Here is a 14,500-nt window from a genome sequence, read left to right on the forward strand (position 1 = left end):
CCAAAAATATCCGGACGTACTTTTTAGGTTTGAAAAATAAATTGTTGCAAATTCAATTTAAGATATTAAATGAATTTCTTTCAATCCCTGTTTGCTCCGCACTTAAACTAAAAATATCCTCATAATTTCGATATTTAAATTACCTAATTTATTATTTTACCTTCTAAATGGGCATTTAACTGGCCTATATGACTAAACATAATAGACTTCATTTTTAGATGTCGTTGACCGTACTATTAATATTAGGATACCATACGTAAATTTCCTTGATTGTGACACATTATCATGTAAAAAGCAATTTTTCGATCCTCTGGACAAAAATGATCCTGAAACCCTTTGAAAGGAACAGGATTGACGGTACAAATGCTGGGGAAATGAACAGTGCCTGTGAGAGAGAATGGGACGTTGTGTAGCTATTAGAATAGTGTTTCAGTTCCACTAACAGCACGGGAACGAGATGCAATCATGAGAGAGGGGCAGTAGTAACAGCTAAACCCTCGTATTTACACGACATACAACCCCCCGGCATGGAAGTCCAATCAATGTGATTAACAGGCCTAATCAACGCAGTTTGCATTCAACGTCACCGTCCACCGCTCTCGTTATTGTTTATGAACAGTTTCCAACAATGCTGCGACACGACCATTAGCCGTTCGTCGATTGTGACCGCGAATAAGACCTTCCTCCACCATTTCCCGCCTCGTCTCACCGATTATATCGATGTACTGCAAAATCGATGTTTAATTCCCTTAACGGCATCGCTACACCATCTTGCATTTCAAACGTGATGCTAATTCGATTAAAACGATTCAATCGTATAGAATCCAGCATCAGAGATTAACATTAAAACTCTCCTCATGAAAAAAGCTCAGAGATTCGATAGAAACGTAGTGTCAGCCCCTACGCGTAGCGTATTGGAAAAACTGCGTCTCTCTAACCGAGAGGTCACGGGTTCGATTCTTAGTGAGAATAATGAATATGCAAACTGAATTGAAACGTCGTTTTCTCTTGGAAACGTTAATTATAATCAATAAATATTCCATTGGAGAAGAAAACCTCCTTAAAATAACTAAATAAATAGAACTAAGAAAAGATTTATAAGGAAAAGTAGTAAGATTTCATCAGTGAACAAAGAAATCATTAGTTATTTCTGGGAAGAGAAATAAGAAGTCATTTCTTTGCGAGATAGAAATCATGTTTAGTTTAATACATCTTAAAGCAATGATTTGGCTCACTAAATGAGACAACCTGCACAGACCAAAAAACAACTATTGACAATTAAGTTATTTTAGAATATCTAACCTATTTGTGGGTCAGTCCCAACCAAAACTTAACAAGACACTTAAGGTTTTTGTGTGTGGCTTGTGCCCTTTTTTCCAGCACTTCAAACTTATTTGTGTAAAGACATCTTTTATTCAATTTCCGTACAGATCTGCGATGATAATATTACCCAAGTTATTGGCTGAGCGTTAGCGAAGCCTTGCTCGAGGGGCTAGACAAATTTGTATTTCTGTCCGTCTGCCTGTACGATATCTTGAATCTAAATTCGATGATGGTGCATGCCACTCCATGGGATTTGGCTGAGCCTTAGCGAATATTTTTCTTTTCCCTCTGATTATTTTCTTTCCTATTCTCCTTCTTCTATTCTTCCCTCTAGCCCGCCACCCCCATCTACTCTCCAGACATTGCTACCAGACCAACTACATACACCGTAGTATTGCTGAGAAGGGGAAATTAAGTCTGTGTTAAGCTGCACTTTTTTTATTCTTCTGTTGAGACTTTCAATGAGCGTGCACTCTCTCTCATTCTTAGACATATATAAGCGTGCTGTGTGTTAATTCAGGATTTTTGTAATTGTGTGTGTTGTTAAACCTGTCTCGTTAATATTAAATTGCATGAAGCACAAATTTTTGAAGTTGCCGTTTTTTCTAGCTACATTAGGTTGTTGGTTAAGTTTATTTTCAGTCGCAACTTATTCATTTTTATATTTGCAAGCTTTATATTTATACACTATTTATGTTACATAATAGTGTGTTGTACAGTATTGTATTTATTATGTTATGAAACCTTTAATTATATACATTTTACCAGCTTCTTCTTCTTGTAAACTAAATGCTTAATATATGATCAAACACTCCAATAAATGACAATTTTTTTATTTTTATTTACCTTTAATTATATTTTCCTACCATATTGTATTTTTCTGTAACCGTTACTAGGACATAATTTCTATAATCTTGTATTTTTTCTAGTTAATTATAAACCTGCCATCATATGTATTTACAATGTAAAATGGTGTGTATAAATAAATAAATTACCTGTTGTCTGTAATATACGTATTACAGGACATCTCGAGGATGAAGTGAACTATTAATAGACTTGAGTGAAGCCTGTTACACGACCCATAGTGTAGTGTACGATGTACGTGTACGTGTACCTTATAATAGAAGGCAGAGCACGTTGGCGTTACCGTATCAGGACAGCAAGTATGTACAATTATTATTCGAAGGCTATCTTGTATGAAACTCGAAGCGATCTTTGAATCAACTTTCATTTAGTTCACTTATTAATAGTCACAATGACTCACGGACTTTCCACTACACTATTACACTACAGAGTTTGCAATTACGGATTTTTATTTTTTAAATTTATACTCCCAAATTATCTTTATTAATGTATTAGGCTAATGGGTTAAATGAATCAATGTGCACTCGTAATATGAATTGGTTTGTAAGTTATTATTAGTCTTTTTTTAGTGTTGTTTTTTCTACCTACTCTTCTATTTTCTCCGATAATCCAGTCATATAAGGGATTAAAATAAATGCTAATTTATTTCTATTCTGATTTACTGACTCAAGATTGTTGTGCGAGGTTGTTGCGTGTTATGGCGCTATGGTATGATTTGTTTATTTTAAAATAGATTGTATTTACGTGTTAGTTTAGATATTCACCCGAAAAAGATATTAGATTGCAGATTTCAAAACGTAGTGTCCCTTACTAAATCTTCCGTATCATTGGACGATTTCAAATGACTCAAAAATCTTGTTTCCTTCAAAATCCTTCCAAGGTCAAAAACAAACTTGAAACAAAGAAAGTATAGAATAGTTTAAGCATGACACCTGCTGTGACCAGGTCTTGAAACTGTGTGATAAAGAGCTAATTGCTCCAAACCAAGGATTTTTTTTACTTTTGTAAACTTAGGTGACTTTAAAATTTTTAATATATCTGATGATGGTTTCTCCCCACTCCCTGTCTTTTCTACATACACAGTAGGCTAAATAGCTAATAGTATCCCAATGTAATAGTATATACGAATACACACTACAATCAGTATGTAAACTAATAAAACGAATTAGTTAGAATATTAGAGAATAAATATTAGAGAAGCCGTGTCGTGATTTTATTAAATATTATATATTTTTGTCGCGTTCCTTCTTTGTGTATTTTACCTTGTAAATAATTGGGCTCAGGGTTTAAAACGAAAATATTACAGACGTGGAAGATTTACAAAGAACGCTCGGATATCCGTGCAGTTTGTTGCACTGCGGCCATAAAGACGTTAAATTTAATTAAGAAATTGCCTCTCAGACAACTCGGAGCTGTTTTGTCTAAAAGACGTTGTTTACTTTGCGGCTTTTAGAGCCAAAGAGGGGCGGTTGGTTGCAAAGAACAAATTACGTCCCGTAATCAATTCTTGCTGCGGCAAAAAATTCCCTACGTAGAAATGGTTTGTAATCAACTTTTTTTAAACACGGAGAGTGGCGTATTTTACTTAAAACACTCACCGGCTAATATTAAGAGTGATCCAAGTTATAAATTAAGAAAGGACTGTATTTCAATGAATATTCAAGATGTAAACTAATATTTTAAAAAAACTTAAATTCAAACGTCACTGTCTGTTAAAAACAAAACTAAGCCATTTTCGAGACCCGTTAATGATTCATTTAGTTCTTTTTTTACTTTGGATTGCACACATAGGCTCATGCACTTTTCCCGCTCGCAGTAGAGCAGTAAAGCAATGGCATAATGATTTTGTAACTAATATTTTATACTAGTTTAAATATATATACTTTAATATAGTTTAATGTAAACTCAACTGTGGTTATGATTATTATGGTACATAACCTGTTTTTTTTTTCTTTTTTATGCGGTTGAGATATTTTCACTAATTTATTAATAAATCACCGTCAGCCAAATTAATCTTGATGGAGATTGAGATTAGATGTTGTCACAAGGGCTACAAATATTATAATATTATGTTTCATAGCTTAACACATTTAAACCCAACCGTCACAATTGTAAATAAATCTGTTTATCTAATGTAGTTCTCTGCTGGTGCTATATATATGCCTATGCCTGACGGTCAGTTGAACACATCATGTCGTTCAGTTGAACACATAAGTGTTTGTCAAACTTAGAAGAATGTAATTTTAAGGAAAAAAATCGTTTCATATGTCTAACCCTTTTGGTGACTTCGCATTTCGACCTCCACCAAAGCTAACGTGACTGACTATTGTGTGTTTCTAGTCAAACCGTAAATTCTCTCTACGCTCCCAGACTACAATAAACCGCTACATGTTTTCATTTCTATCGAAAGCTAACAAGCTACCCCTAAAGATATCTATTGAGACATGGATTTAATAATCAGCATCTCATTTGAAAATGATGCAGTTAGAAACTCATCAAAACTGTGTTTCAACTACGAAACGTAAATAGTTTCACCGTGCATATGTTTTAATCAGGGTAGGACTCTGACCTTAATATCCAGTTTGTATTGAACCATGTGAAATAGTACTATTGAAATTCAATTACTAATAAGTATATTTAATACTAGGATCACTTGAAGCTTATTCTTTAGTTTGATACCACTATAGTTGAATTAAAGACAGAAGGGTATTGGGACGAGCTCGACCGAAGACAGCCGAACTGCCTCACGAAGGCTCGCCCTACCGCTCCACCAATCACAGCCGAGCACTTTCCTTTTCGACGGAGGCAGCGTTGTCACGTCTCCTCTGTTGTACCTGTCATCCGGTAGGTATCAGCTGGGTGATGCGCAGTAGCAAACCGTGCTTCATTACGTCATTGGTTGTTGGTTATGTATGTTGTTTCGTGTGGTGTTATTGCGCTTCCGTGTGTTCGTGGCCAAGTGTGTCTTTTTCAAGACTAAACCTTATTTGGAAGACAAGTGTACGCACGTACTTTCTAGTGTTACATTTTTGTGACAGACATTATTTAATTACTGTTAATTCCGTACCATGTCTCAGGGCACTGAAATAGTGATAAAAAAACGCGGTAGGCCCCGGCACTCGCGTGATATAAGTGTGCCTGTGGTTTACAGTTAGTAACATTTAGTAATAAATTTAAAATATAACAAGTTTCGAAATATTTTTACAGATTTTTTGTCAAGTAATTAGATTACATTAAGTTGATCGAAAAAATTAACTGAAGGAAATTTCATATCATAGTCAGATTGACGCCCTAGTCGCAAATTTTGCATTTTGGTCACCCTAGCAATTTAAGTTTAGACTCAACAATTAACAATTTTATTATCCTATAACGGTTTTTAACAGGATACCTTTTATTGGTTAAAAATACTATCCTAAACGAGCTTCATCAGGTTTAAACTACAGTATCTTTATTTGTTTTAAGTTGATTTTTGACCGCGGCACAGTGGTCATTTCAATGGATTTGCTAAGACTGATAAGACTGAGTAAATAATTATAACTCAGCAGACTTACATTTACTTAACGAATATAATTTTAGTTCGTTTTACTATACTCCTTGGTGTTTTGTAGGTTACTATTAATAACAGTAAAATGTACCATATTCAAATTATTATTATTAGGCCTATGTATATTTTCAATAATACACTCGTGGTTTCAGTAAAAATCCTTTACGAGGTTTTGATTTCTGACTCAATTACTTATAAAATAACAATTCTCAAAACAACGAACGCTATTAATTTATCGCTTCGATAAATGTGTCCACATATTTCCGCTGCGAACCACCCCTACCTAGAAGCGGTTTATGTGAACGCTGTGGATGATCTAGTCAGACAGAACAACTTGGCAACACTGTAGCCGACCGGTCCCGAAGAGCCCCGAACCTCGGCCATCGCTGCCGGGTCTCAATACCCTTCTGTCTTTAATTCAACTATAGTAATGATCACACATTTTCCAATATTGGTATTTATTACGTGTGATCATCAGTGGTATCAAAGTCCAATCTTTCCAATTACTCCATGAATCTTCATATTCTTAAGATTTCCTACAGAAACAAACACCTCACTTAAAACAAAACAAAACTCGACTTGATCATTGTATGTTAACAATTGACTGTTTCCGGGCTCTGTTTGCTTTACCCGACATAACGGCGTTATTGAACTTCTAAGCCTATTTATTTCCATATTATATAGTCCTGAACTGCGAACTGCCTATTTACAATAACACGTACCTGTGCCAAACAGTTTAAACTGTAATTTAGTCTGGGCGTCAATAACTATTTAAAGCAAGGATTATCCATCCGGGGTCGTCATAGTTTAAAATTCACGAGCACATCACAAAACTCAACGATTATATTAATAAATAACGTAAAACACAACATTTGATATGGCTATCACACACCAATGATAACATGATTCAATACTTATTGACGCCAGAAGATGAGTTACTAGAGGTCGAAACTATAGTACTGGTATGACTACTATTTAGACTGTTTCACGAAGGTACGTTGCTATTGTAATAAGTGTCTAGTACAATTCGTTACTTGTGTATATTGTTGGTACCCAGCGTACGTACGCCTCACGTTGTAGAAGAAATGACGTCATCACCCTTCATCCCTGCGCTTCAAAATTAGAATGATCCTCCTCGTATTGCATTATCGTTCATCGTTTAACTGAATCACTTCGCTTTACAACTCAATACATTTCTTTCAAATAAAATGTCCCGTCTATCATGTGGGCTTCTGTTAATAAGAATCTCTCTGGATTGTCTCGAATAAATTTTATCCGTCAGACGTAAATATTCCTTTAATTAATATTTCTTCAGGAGAGATGCTCAACAAAACACTATTAATTTGATATCAGATAATTGATAACACTATTAATTTGATAACACGTGATAATGTCATGTGTGTACACCACACACGATTGTGCTATTAATAGATCATAATTTATTGGAAGACACATTTTGAATTTATTTCATTAGCGCTCTAAAAATATTTTGTATCCTTAAGAGCGAATTCCTAGTATCAGTAGATCTAGCATTCAAACACGACTTCATAGCATCAATAGATCTAGCATTCAAACACGACTTCATAGCATCAGTAGATCTAGCATTCAAACACGACTTCATAGCATCAGTAGATATAGCATTCAAACAGGATTTCATAGTATCAGTAGATATACCATTCAAACAGGATTTCAGTATCAGTAAATCTAGCATTCAAACAGGATTTCAGTATCAGTAGAACTAGCATTCAAACACGAGTTCATAGATTAGTAGATCGAGCAATTCAAACACGATTTCACAATAACAGTAGATCTAACATTCAAACACGATTTCTTCATATCAGTAGATCTAGCATTCAAACACGATTTCATAGTATCAGTAGATCTAGCATTCAAACACGATTTCATAGTATCAGTAGATATAGCATTCAAACACGATTTCATAGTATCAGTAGATATAGCATTCAAACACGACTTCATAGTATCACTAGATCTAGCATTCAAACACGATTTCATAATATCAGTAGATATAGCATTCAAACACGATTTCATAGATCAGTAGATCTAGCAATCAAACACGATTTTACAATAACAGTAGATCTAGCATTCAAACACGATTTCTTCATATCAGTAGATCTAACATTCAAACACGGTTTCATAGTATCAGTAGATCTAGCATTCAAACACGATTTCATAGTATCAGTAGATCTAGCATTCAAACACGATTCCATAGTGTCAGTACATCTAGCCTTCAAACACGATTTCATAGTATCACTAGATATAGCATTCAAACACGACTTCATAGTATCACTAGATCTAGCATTCAAACACGATTTCATAATATCAGTAGATATAGCATTCAAACATGACTTCATAGTATCACTAGATCTAGCATTCAAACACGATTTCATAGTATCAGTAGATATAGCATTCAAACACGATTTCATAGTATCACTAGATATAGCATTCAAACACGACTTCATAGTATCACTAGATCTAGCATTCAAACACGATTTCATAATATCAGTAGATATAGCATTCAAACACGACTTCATAGTATCAGTAGATCTAGCATTCAAACACGATTTCATAGTATCAGTAGATCTAGCATTCAAACACGATTTCATAGTATCAGTAGATCTAGCATTCAAACACGAGTTCATAGTATCAGTAGATATAGCATTCAAACACGATTTTATAGTATCAGTAGATCATTCAAACAGGCAAATCATTGAAAGAAAAGTTACCAAGACGCTTTGTTTGCAAAGCAGGAGAGCGCTTGTTTTGATACTTATTATGGAAGTAAATTATTACCAGTAGTGATAATACCGGATTGTATTTTCTCGTAAATGTAGTAAATTATAAGTATTTAAATCTAAATCAAGTGAAAATAAAAGTAACATTGTTGCGTGTCAGTATTAGGTATGTATACGCCTTATCAACATTACATACGACAACAGTACATTAGAAACACGCACGTGTCCAAATAACCAGTGGTTTCTGAAAAGCGCTCCTTGAATTGTACAAAACAATTACATTTGAATTTACATATGTAAAATTACGCGTTTTTCCTTCCTAATGCTTTTGGAAAAAATGAGGTTGCTCACCCAAAAGACGACGTTAAATCCAAATATGAGGTACTTGAGGCAACAGCTGACTTCACTGGTGTCCCTCCGATACCTTCGGACAGACTGGTGGGCAGCTGGCATCTTCAGTCCATTGTTGGCACTGGCGTTAACAGCTGCAGTTCTGTGTGGGTCCGCGCTCATGGTTACCTCAGTGGCAACACAAGTACTCGTCAACCATGCCAACACAACACTACACAACACGAAAATACGACACTGTCAACACAACACGTACTCGGATCACACGCACTGGACCGCTCACACCTCCAGTGCCTTCGACACACGGGCACAGATTCCAGTCTGACAGAATCAACAATCAACTCCCCCTCCTCCAGACGCGCCGCCAGGTCTACCAACCTCAACAAAACAGATTGTCGTGTTTGTTCTGTAACCACCTTGTGTACTTTGAATGTGATCATATCCTAACAGCAGTGTAATCAATTGTCAATACGAATTATTAAATTGCAATTAAGCTTTGTTTTGATTATTCATATTGCAGTTATTTCACTGGCGGTTATTTTTAATTCGGTGGCTTGATAACAATGCTTTTCACTTACTTTCTAATTTCTGATAATTGTCGATTTCTTTATAATGATGTCTTGTGTATGAATAATGTAACCTTTAGAAATATGAGTTTGTAAAATAACAGTGCTAAATAGCAACAATGGAACGTTGAGTTAAAAAATCAACAAGAGAATGTTCCAATTAGTTACAAAAAACTCAACGTTCTATAAAGCTTTCTCTATTATTTCGTAAAATTTTAATTGTAATTTCTTTGAAGTGTTCAAATATTTGCTAATAAATAATAAAAGTTTTGACGAAAACAATTATAAACTGCGAAAATATCTCTTATTATACAAAGTCCAGAGTTTTATTTATGAAAATAGAACATTGGTCAGATACAAATTTAAACGTAAATATACATGTAAACGTTATCAAGATGAGAATATAATTATACAACCCTGCTTATGTATGCAAATGACTTTATTAAAGGTTTTTATTAGAGGAGGTTGTATTGGCTGCTATCTGGATTAAACAACAATTGGCTGCCAATAAGAACAATGTTAAACCTCTTGTACTTTAAAGAGCAATTTTGTAGAAGTTGAATTTTTAAAGGTGTCTCATTTTAGAGATTCTGCGGTATGTCGGTTAGTGCAGATCTGTTTTGACCTGTGTTCTTTAGTTCGGTTTTAATAATTAATGTTTTTTTTTCTATGAAGTGCATGTTTTAAAGATATTGAGCACAGAGTTGACAGAAAACATGGTTGTTGTGAATCCTGACTTATGACTGTCACAGTGCTCTAGTGTGATTTGTTTATTTAACCCTAGATTGAAGTTATGTGTTTCATTAGTTATTCACCTAAGAAATAGATCAGATTGGCTGAAGAATGTAAATTTTGTACGGAGCGTACATTAGCTATAGAATCATAGAGTGACAATTTTTATTTTAAAAAATTTTAATTTCCTTAAAAATTGTTAAAACGCGAATTTTTTAAAACAAATATATACAAAAAAATTAATAACACTACGTTTCGAGATCTGCAATTTGATCTCTTCCTCATTTGAACAAATAAACTAACCCATAACTACAATCTAGTTTGAATAAATCATACCACAGCGTGGTGAAATCATAAGTCAGGAGTCACAACCACCATGTGTGTGTCAACTCCACTAACTCAACACAACTAACACTACACTAATTATTAAAACTGAACTTCAGAATGCACGTTATTCGCTTAAGAAAGAGATCACATGCAGATCTCTAAAAGTTGTGATGCTGATTTTTTTTGTATCACCGAACGATGGCAAATGTCCGGAAAACCCTCCAGAATCCTTTCATCATCAAAAACAACTTAAAAAAAGAACAAACATATGAGTAAATAGTATAATCTCCTAAATAAGTAGTCGCAAATGAATAAAAAATGTAACTCTCTGAAGATATTACTCATAAATATAGGTACGGTACTGGAAAAATTTTTATCTTTTTATCTTTATCAGTATTTACTTGTGCTTCATTACAAAAATGTCTAAATGTTTTATTTTAAATGGCTTGTTCTTTCAAGTGGCGTGATAAAAGTGTCTAATTTGCTCTGAGACTAAAACAAAGAATTTTTAATGTTTTATTAGTGCGCAATCTAACTCTTTATAGTTTTCTTGATATGTTTATTAGTTATTCATAAAAACAAAATACATTTTGTTTACTTCATAGTGTAAATATTTACTCCGCATTTTCCAAAATTACATTAGGATGCGGATAGTCAATGTTTGAAACGAGACATCTCCTGTATTTCTAGGACTAAAAACAGTTTTCATTGTCGTTATGGAGTACAATTCAAGGTCAATTCACTTTCAGTTGACTGTTCTGAAACGCTCGTTTAGCTTTCCATTATAAGAGCAATAGTAAACCGTAAACACCAGGGCCGGCTCTAGATGATGCAGGACCTGGCGCAAACCCTTTGATGCGGGGATTAATTTCATCCGGAACTCTCCAGAATGCAGTATAAAACGTAGGTAAACAATAAACAATAACTTGCACAACACTAATAGTGACAGTATAATATGTAGGTTGTGGGCATACATACAGATAACACTATGAAACTAGGTTTTTTTCCGTAGTAGTCGTGATTATGGATACACTCTGAATTGTGAATTTATAATTTACTTGCTTACCCAAATATTTTCTCAATGCGCCCCCCCCCACCCTAAAGCGCGGGTCCCGGTGTTACCACACTGGTCGCCCTGTCTAGGGCCGGCCCTGTTAATCACAGAGATGTGCCTCTCTATGCCTTAATCCCCCTTTTTTTGTCTAAGAGTTCTGCAAGATGCTTCCTTTTGTATGTACTACTCATACACCAAAATATCATTAAGGGGAATCCTTTGTCAATTTTGTAGTTTTTCGTAACGAAGCATTAACACGTTTTGGAATTTTTTGGGGGTTACCTAGTAATAATGACAGCAAATAAAAGACTTTCATTCGTACAAATCATAGCCTTAAAATAGACACACCTTAGAATTCAATAAAAAAGGATAAATTATACATAAAGTGTAGACGAAAGTGGCTGTCAATTTAATCGTTTAGTAAATTATCACGTGTTTCACAAATTTAATTGTTGATAATACTGTATAGATAAATAAATATCTTATGGCTGAGCGTTAGCGAAGCCTATTGCTCGAGGGGAGGCAATTTTCATTCTCCCTGTTTGTCTGTTAGTACAATCATATAAGATTTTAACATGATCACACTAACTTTCTTTGTAAACAAAAACTCAATATTGTTAAAATAGCGTTTCTTCCGATTGTTCTTTCACTAATAGTTAAGAATTAATATTATAAATTGTAGTAAACTTATTAAAATCACAAGGTAGTTTTGTCATTATCTACGTATATTCTAGATTGTCTAAAGGGCAACAGGACTGGTTACAAAATAAACTGGATTTGTATTTTGGTGTTAAAAAGGTATGCGGGCGTTGTGTGATAAATCAATAAACAGCTATATAAATAGAACAATAATAATAGTTTACGGTGAATTACGTCAACAAAGTAATTTAACTATATTAAATTTTATGAAGATCAGTCTGAATTTACTAGTGAGTCAATCAAGAACGGCAGATATTAAATTATCGTAATCGAGAGCAAACTACCGTAAATTCCACAACAATCAGCGCACAGGTTGGCAAACCTGAGTCGATGAATGACCAACCAATACACGTGGACACGCGCCTCAAAGAGGCACCCACGCGCTACCTGGCGGGACCTACGCCAACTAGAAGTCTATACAGCTTCCACAGTTTCCCGATAGGTAGTGTGCACTAATGCATAGCTATAACAATATCTGAAGCAGAAACATTATTAATTTCATTGTGAATTCAGGAGTTGCAATCGATTTTGGGCTTGGAAAATATTAATTTGTTAAATTTATAGCTCTTGAAAGATAACTTCCCTGATACAGAGCAAATTGAACACTTTTTTATCACTCCACTTGAAATGACAGCCATTTAAAATAGAACATATAGACAATTTTGTAATGAAGCTCAAGTAAATACTGATAAAAATAAAAATGTGACATTTTTACAATACTGTACCTGCATTTATTAGTAATATGTTCAGATAGTTACATTTTTAATCAGTTGCAACTAAGTTTTATAAGTAGGTAACGTATATAGGAAATTACACTATTTATTCACAAATTTGTTCTTTGTTTGAAGTTTATTTGGCGATGGTAAGATTGTGAATGAAACATGATTTTTCCGGACATTTACCATCATTCAATGGTACAAAAACATCAGTAACACTAGGTTTCGAGATCTGCAATCTTATCTCTTCCTAGGGCGAATATCCTGGACTCTGAAGTTCAGTTTTAATAATTAGTGTAGTGTTAGTTGTGTTGAGTTAGTTGGGTTGACACACACATGGTGGTTGTGAATACTGACTTATGATTTCACCACGCTGTGGTATGATTTATTCAAACTAGGTTGTAGTTATGGGTTAGTTTATTTGTTCAAATGAGGAAGAGATCAAATTGCAGATCTCGAAACGTAGTGTTATTAATTTTTTTGTATATATTTGTTTTAAAAAATTCGCGTTTTAACAATTTTTAAGGAAATTAAAATTTTTTAAAATAAAAATTGTCACTCTATGATTCTATAGCTAATGTACACTCCGTACAAAATTTACATTCTTCAGCCAATCTGATCTATTTCTTAGATCAGAAAATGGTGAAGACTAAGTATCATCTATTTTTACACAATGTGGTGCCAGTGATGCTGTCAAACTCTTTCGTACATAAGGGATTTCATTTAAACACTACTACAAATGCTAACTTTACGAACACAACGCAATGGCAGCACGTAAGATACTCGAAACTAACTTCCTTTAACTGTTGCATGCCTTAGTTACAGTGGGCGAAAGCAAAATGGAGAAACAGGTAGGCCTACTAAAATGGTTCAACAAAGCATTTTTCTGAGACCCACTGAGCGAAGCGAGCTCGTGACCAATGCAAAGAGAAGTTAAAATAAAACACCAGACCTAAAATGCATTTTTGAGAGCTGAAGAACCAAAGGGGTACAAATAGCTCGTGTTTCAGTGATAAGAGATAAAAGATACAATAACGATCACAGATATACCGGTGATTCTGATAAAAGTACTTTTTCAAGGTTAATAGAGTACCTATATAGGCTAGGCCTAAGTACAAACATTTGTTTTGTCCAATACACATGTGATCGCAACTGGTTTATTTCCGATAAAATTGATAATTTGTCAAACTCATAGTTTTTCCTATGAGATTCAGCAAAAAACGCAAAGCTGCTGAACCAAACTATTTTAAGGTTAACTCTTTAGTATAAGTCCTCAAGAATCCAAAAGATTAGTGTTTTTGGTACTGTTAATTTATACCAAAGTACCAAAGGAAAAAAATCCTCACCATTAACAATACTGTAGACTAAATTGTTTTAGAGCCACTTTCCGTACATGGTTTTCAAACAGCATACAGAGATCGAATACCAAGGAGATACACTGACTTGCAACATCTTTAGCCAATGGTACAGTGTAGCGGGTTCAGTGGTTAACTCAAGATAACCTAATCAAGAAACATCGAGCGTGGCTGCTGCTTGGATGGGTGACCGCTGTGCGATCCTGTCCTTGCAAGCAA

General features: G+C 34.5%; 1 protein-coding gene across 1 annotated transcript in view; it reads right to left on the reverse strand.

Moving 5' to 3' along the window:
* LOC124361992 (tetraspanin-17-like) overlaps nucleotides 1-9,168 on the reverse strand; it is a 116,507-nt gene extending 107,339 nt beyond the window's left edge. The window contains exon 1 of the mRNA XM_046816122.1: nucleotides 8,836-9,168. Within this exon, the coding sequence (XP_046672078.1) occupies nucleotides 8,836-8,997 (162 nt within the window). The 5' untranslated portion in view covers nucleotides 8,998-9,168. The remainder of the gene's footprint in view (nucleotides 1-8,835) is intronic.
* Between the last annotated feature and the right edge of the window lie 5,332 nt (nucleotides 9,169-14,500).

This window comes from Homalodisca vitripennis, chromosome 5, assembly GCF_021130785.1.
Source record: "Homalodisca vitripennis isolate AUS2020 chromosome 5, UT_GWSS_2.1, whole genome shotgun sequence".
Lineage (NCBI taxonomy): Eukaryota > Metazoa > Arthropoda > Insecta > Hemiptera > Cicadellidae > Homalodisca > Homalodisca vitripennis.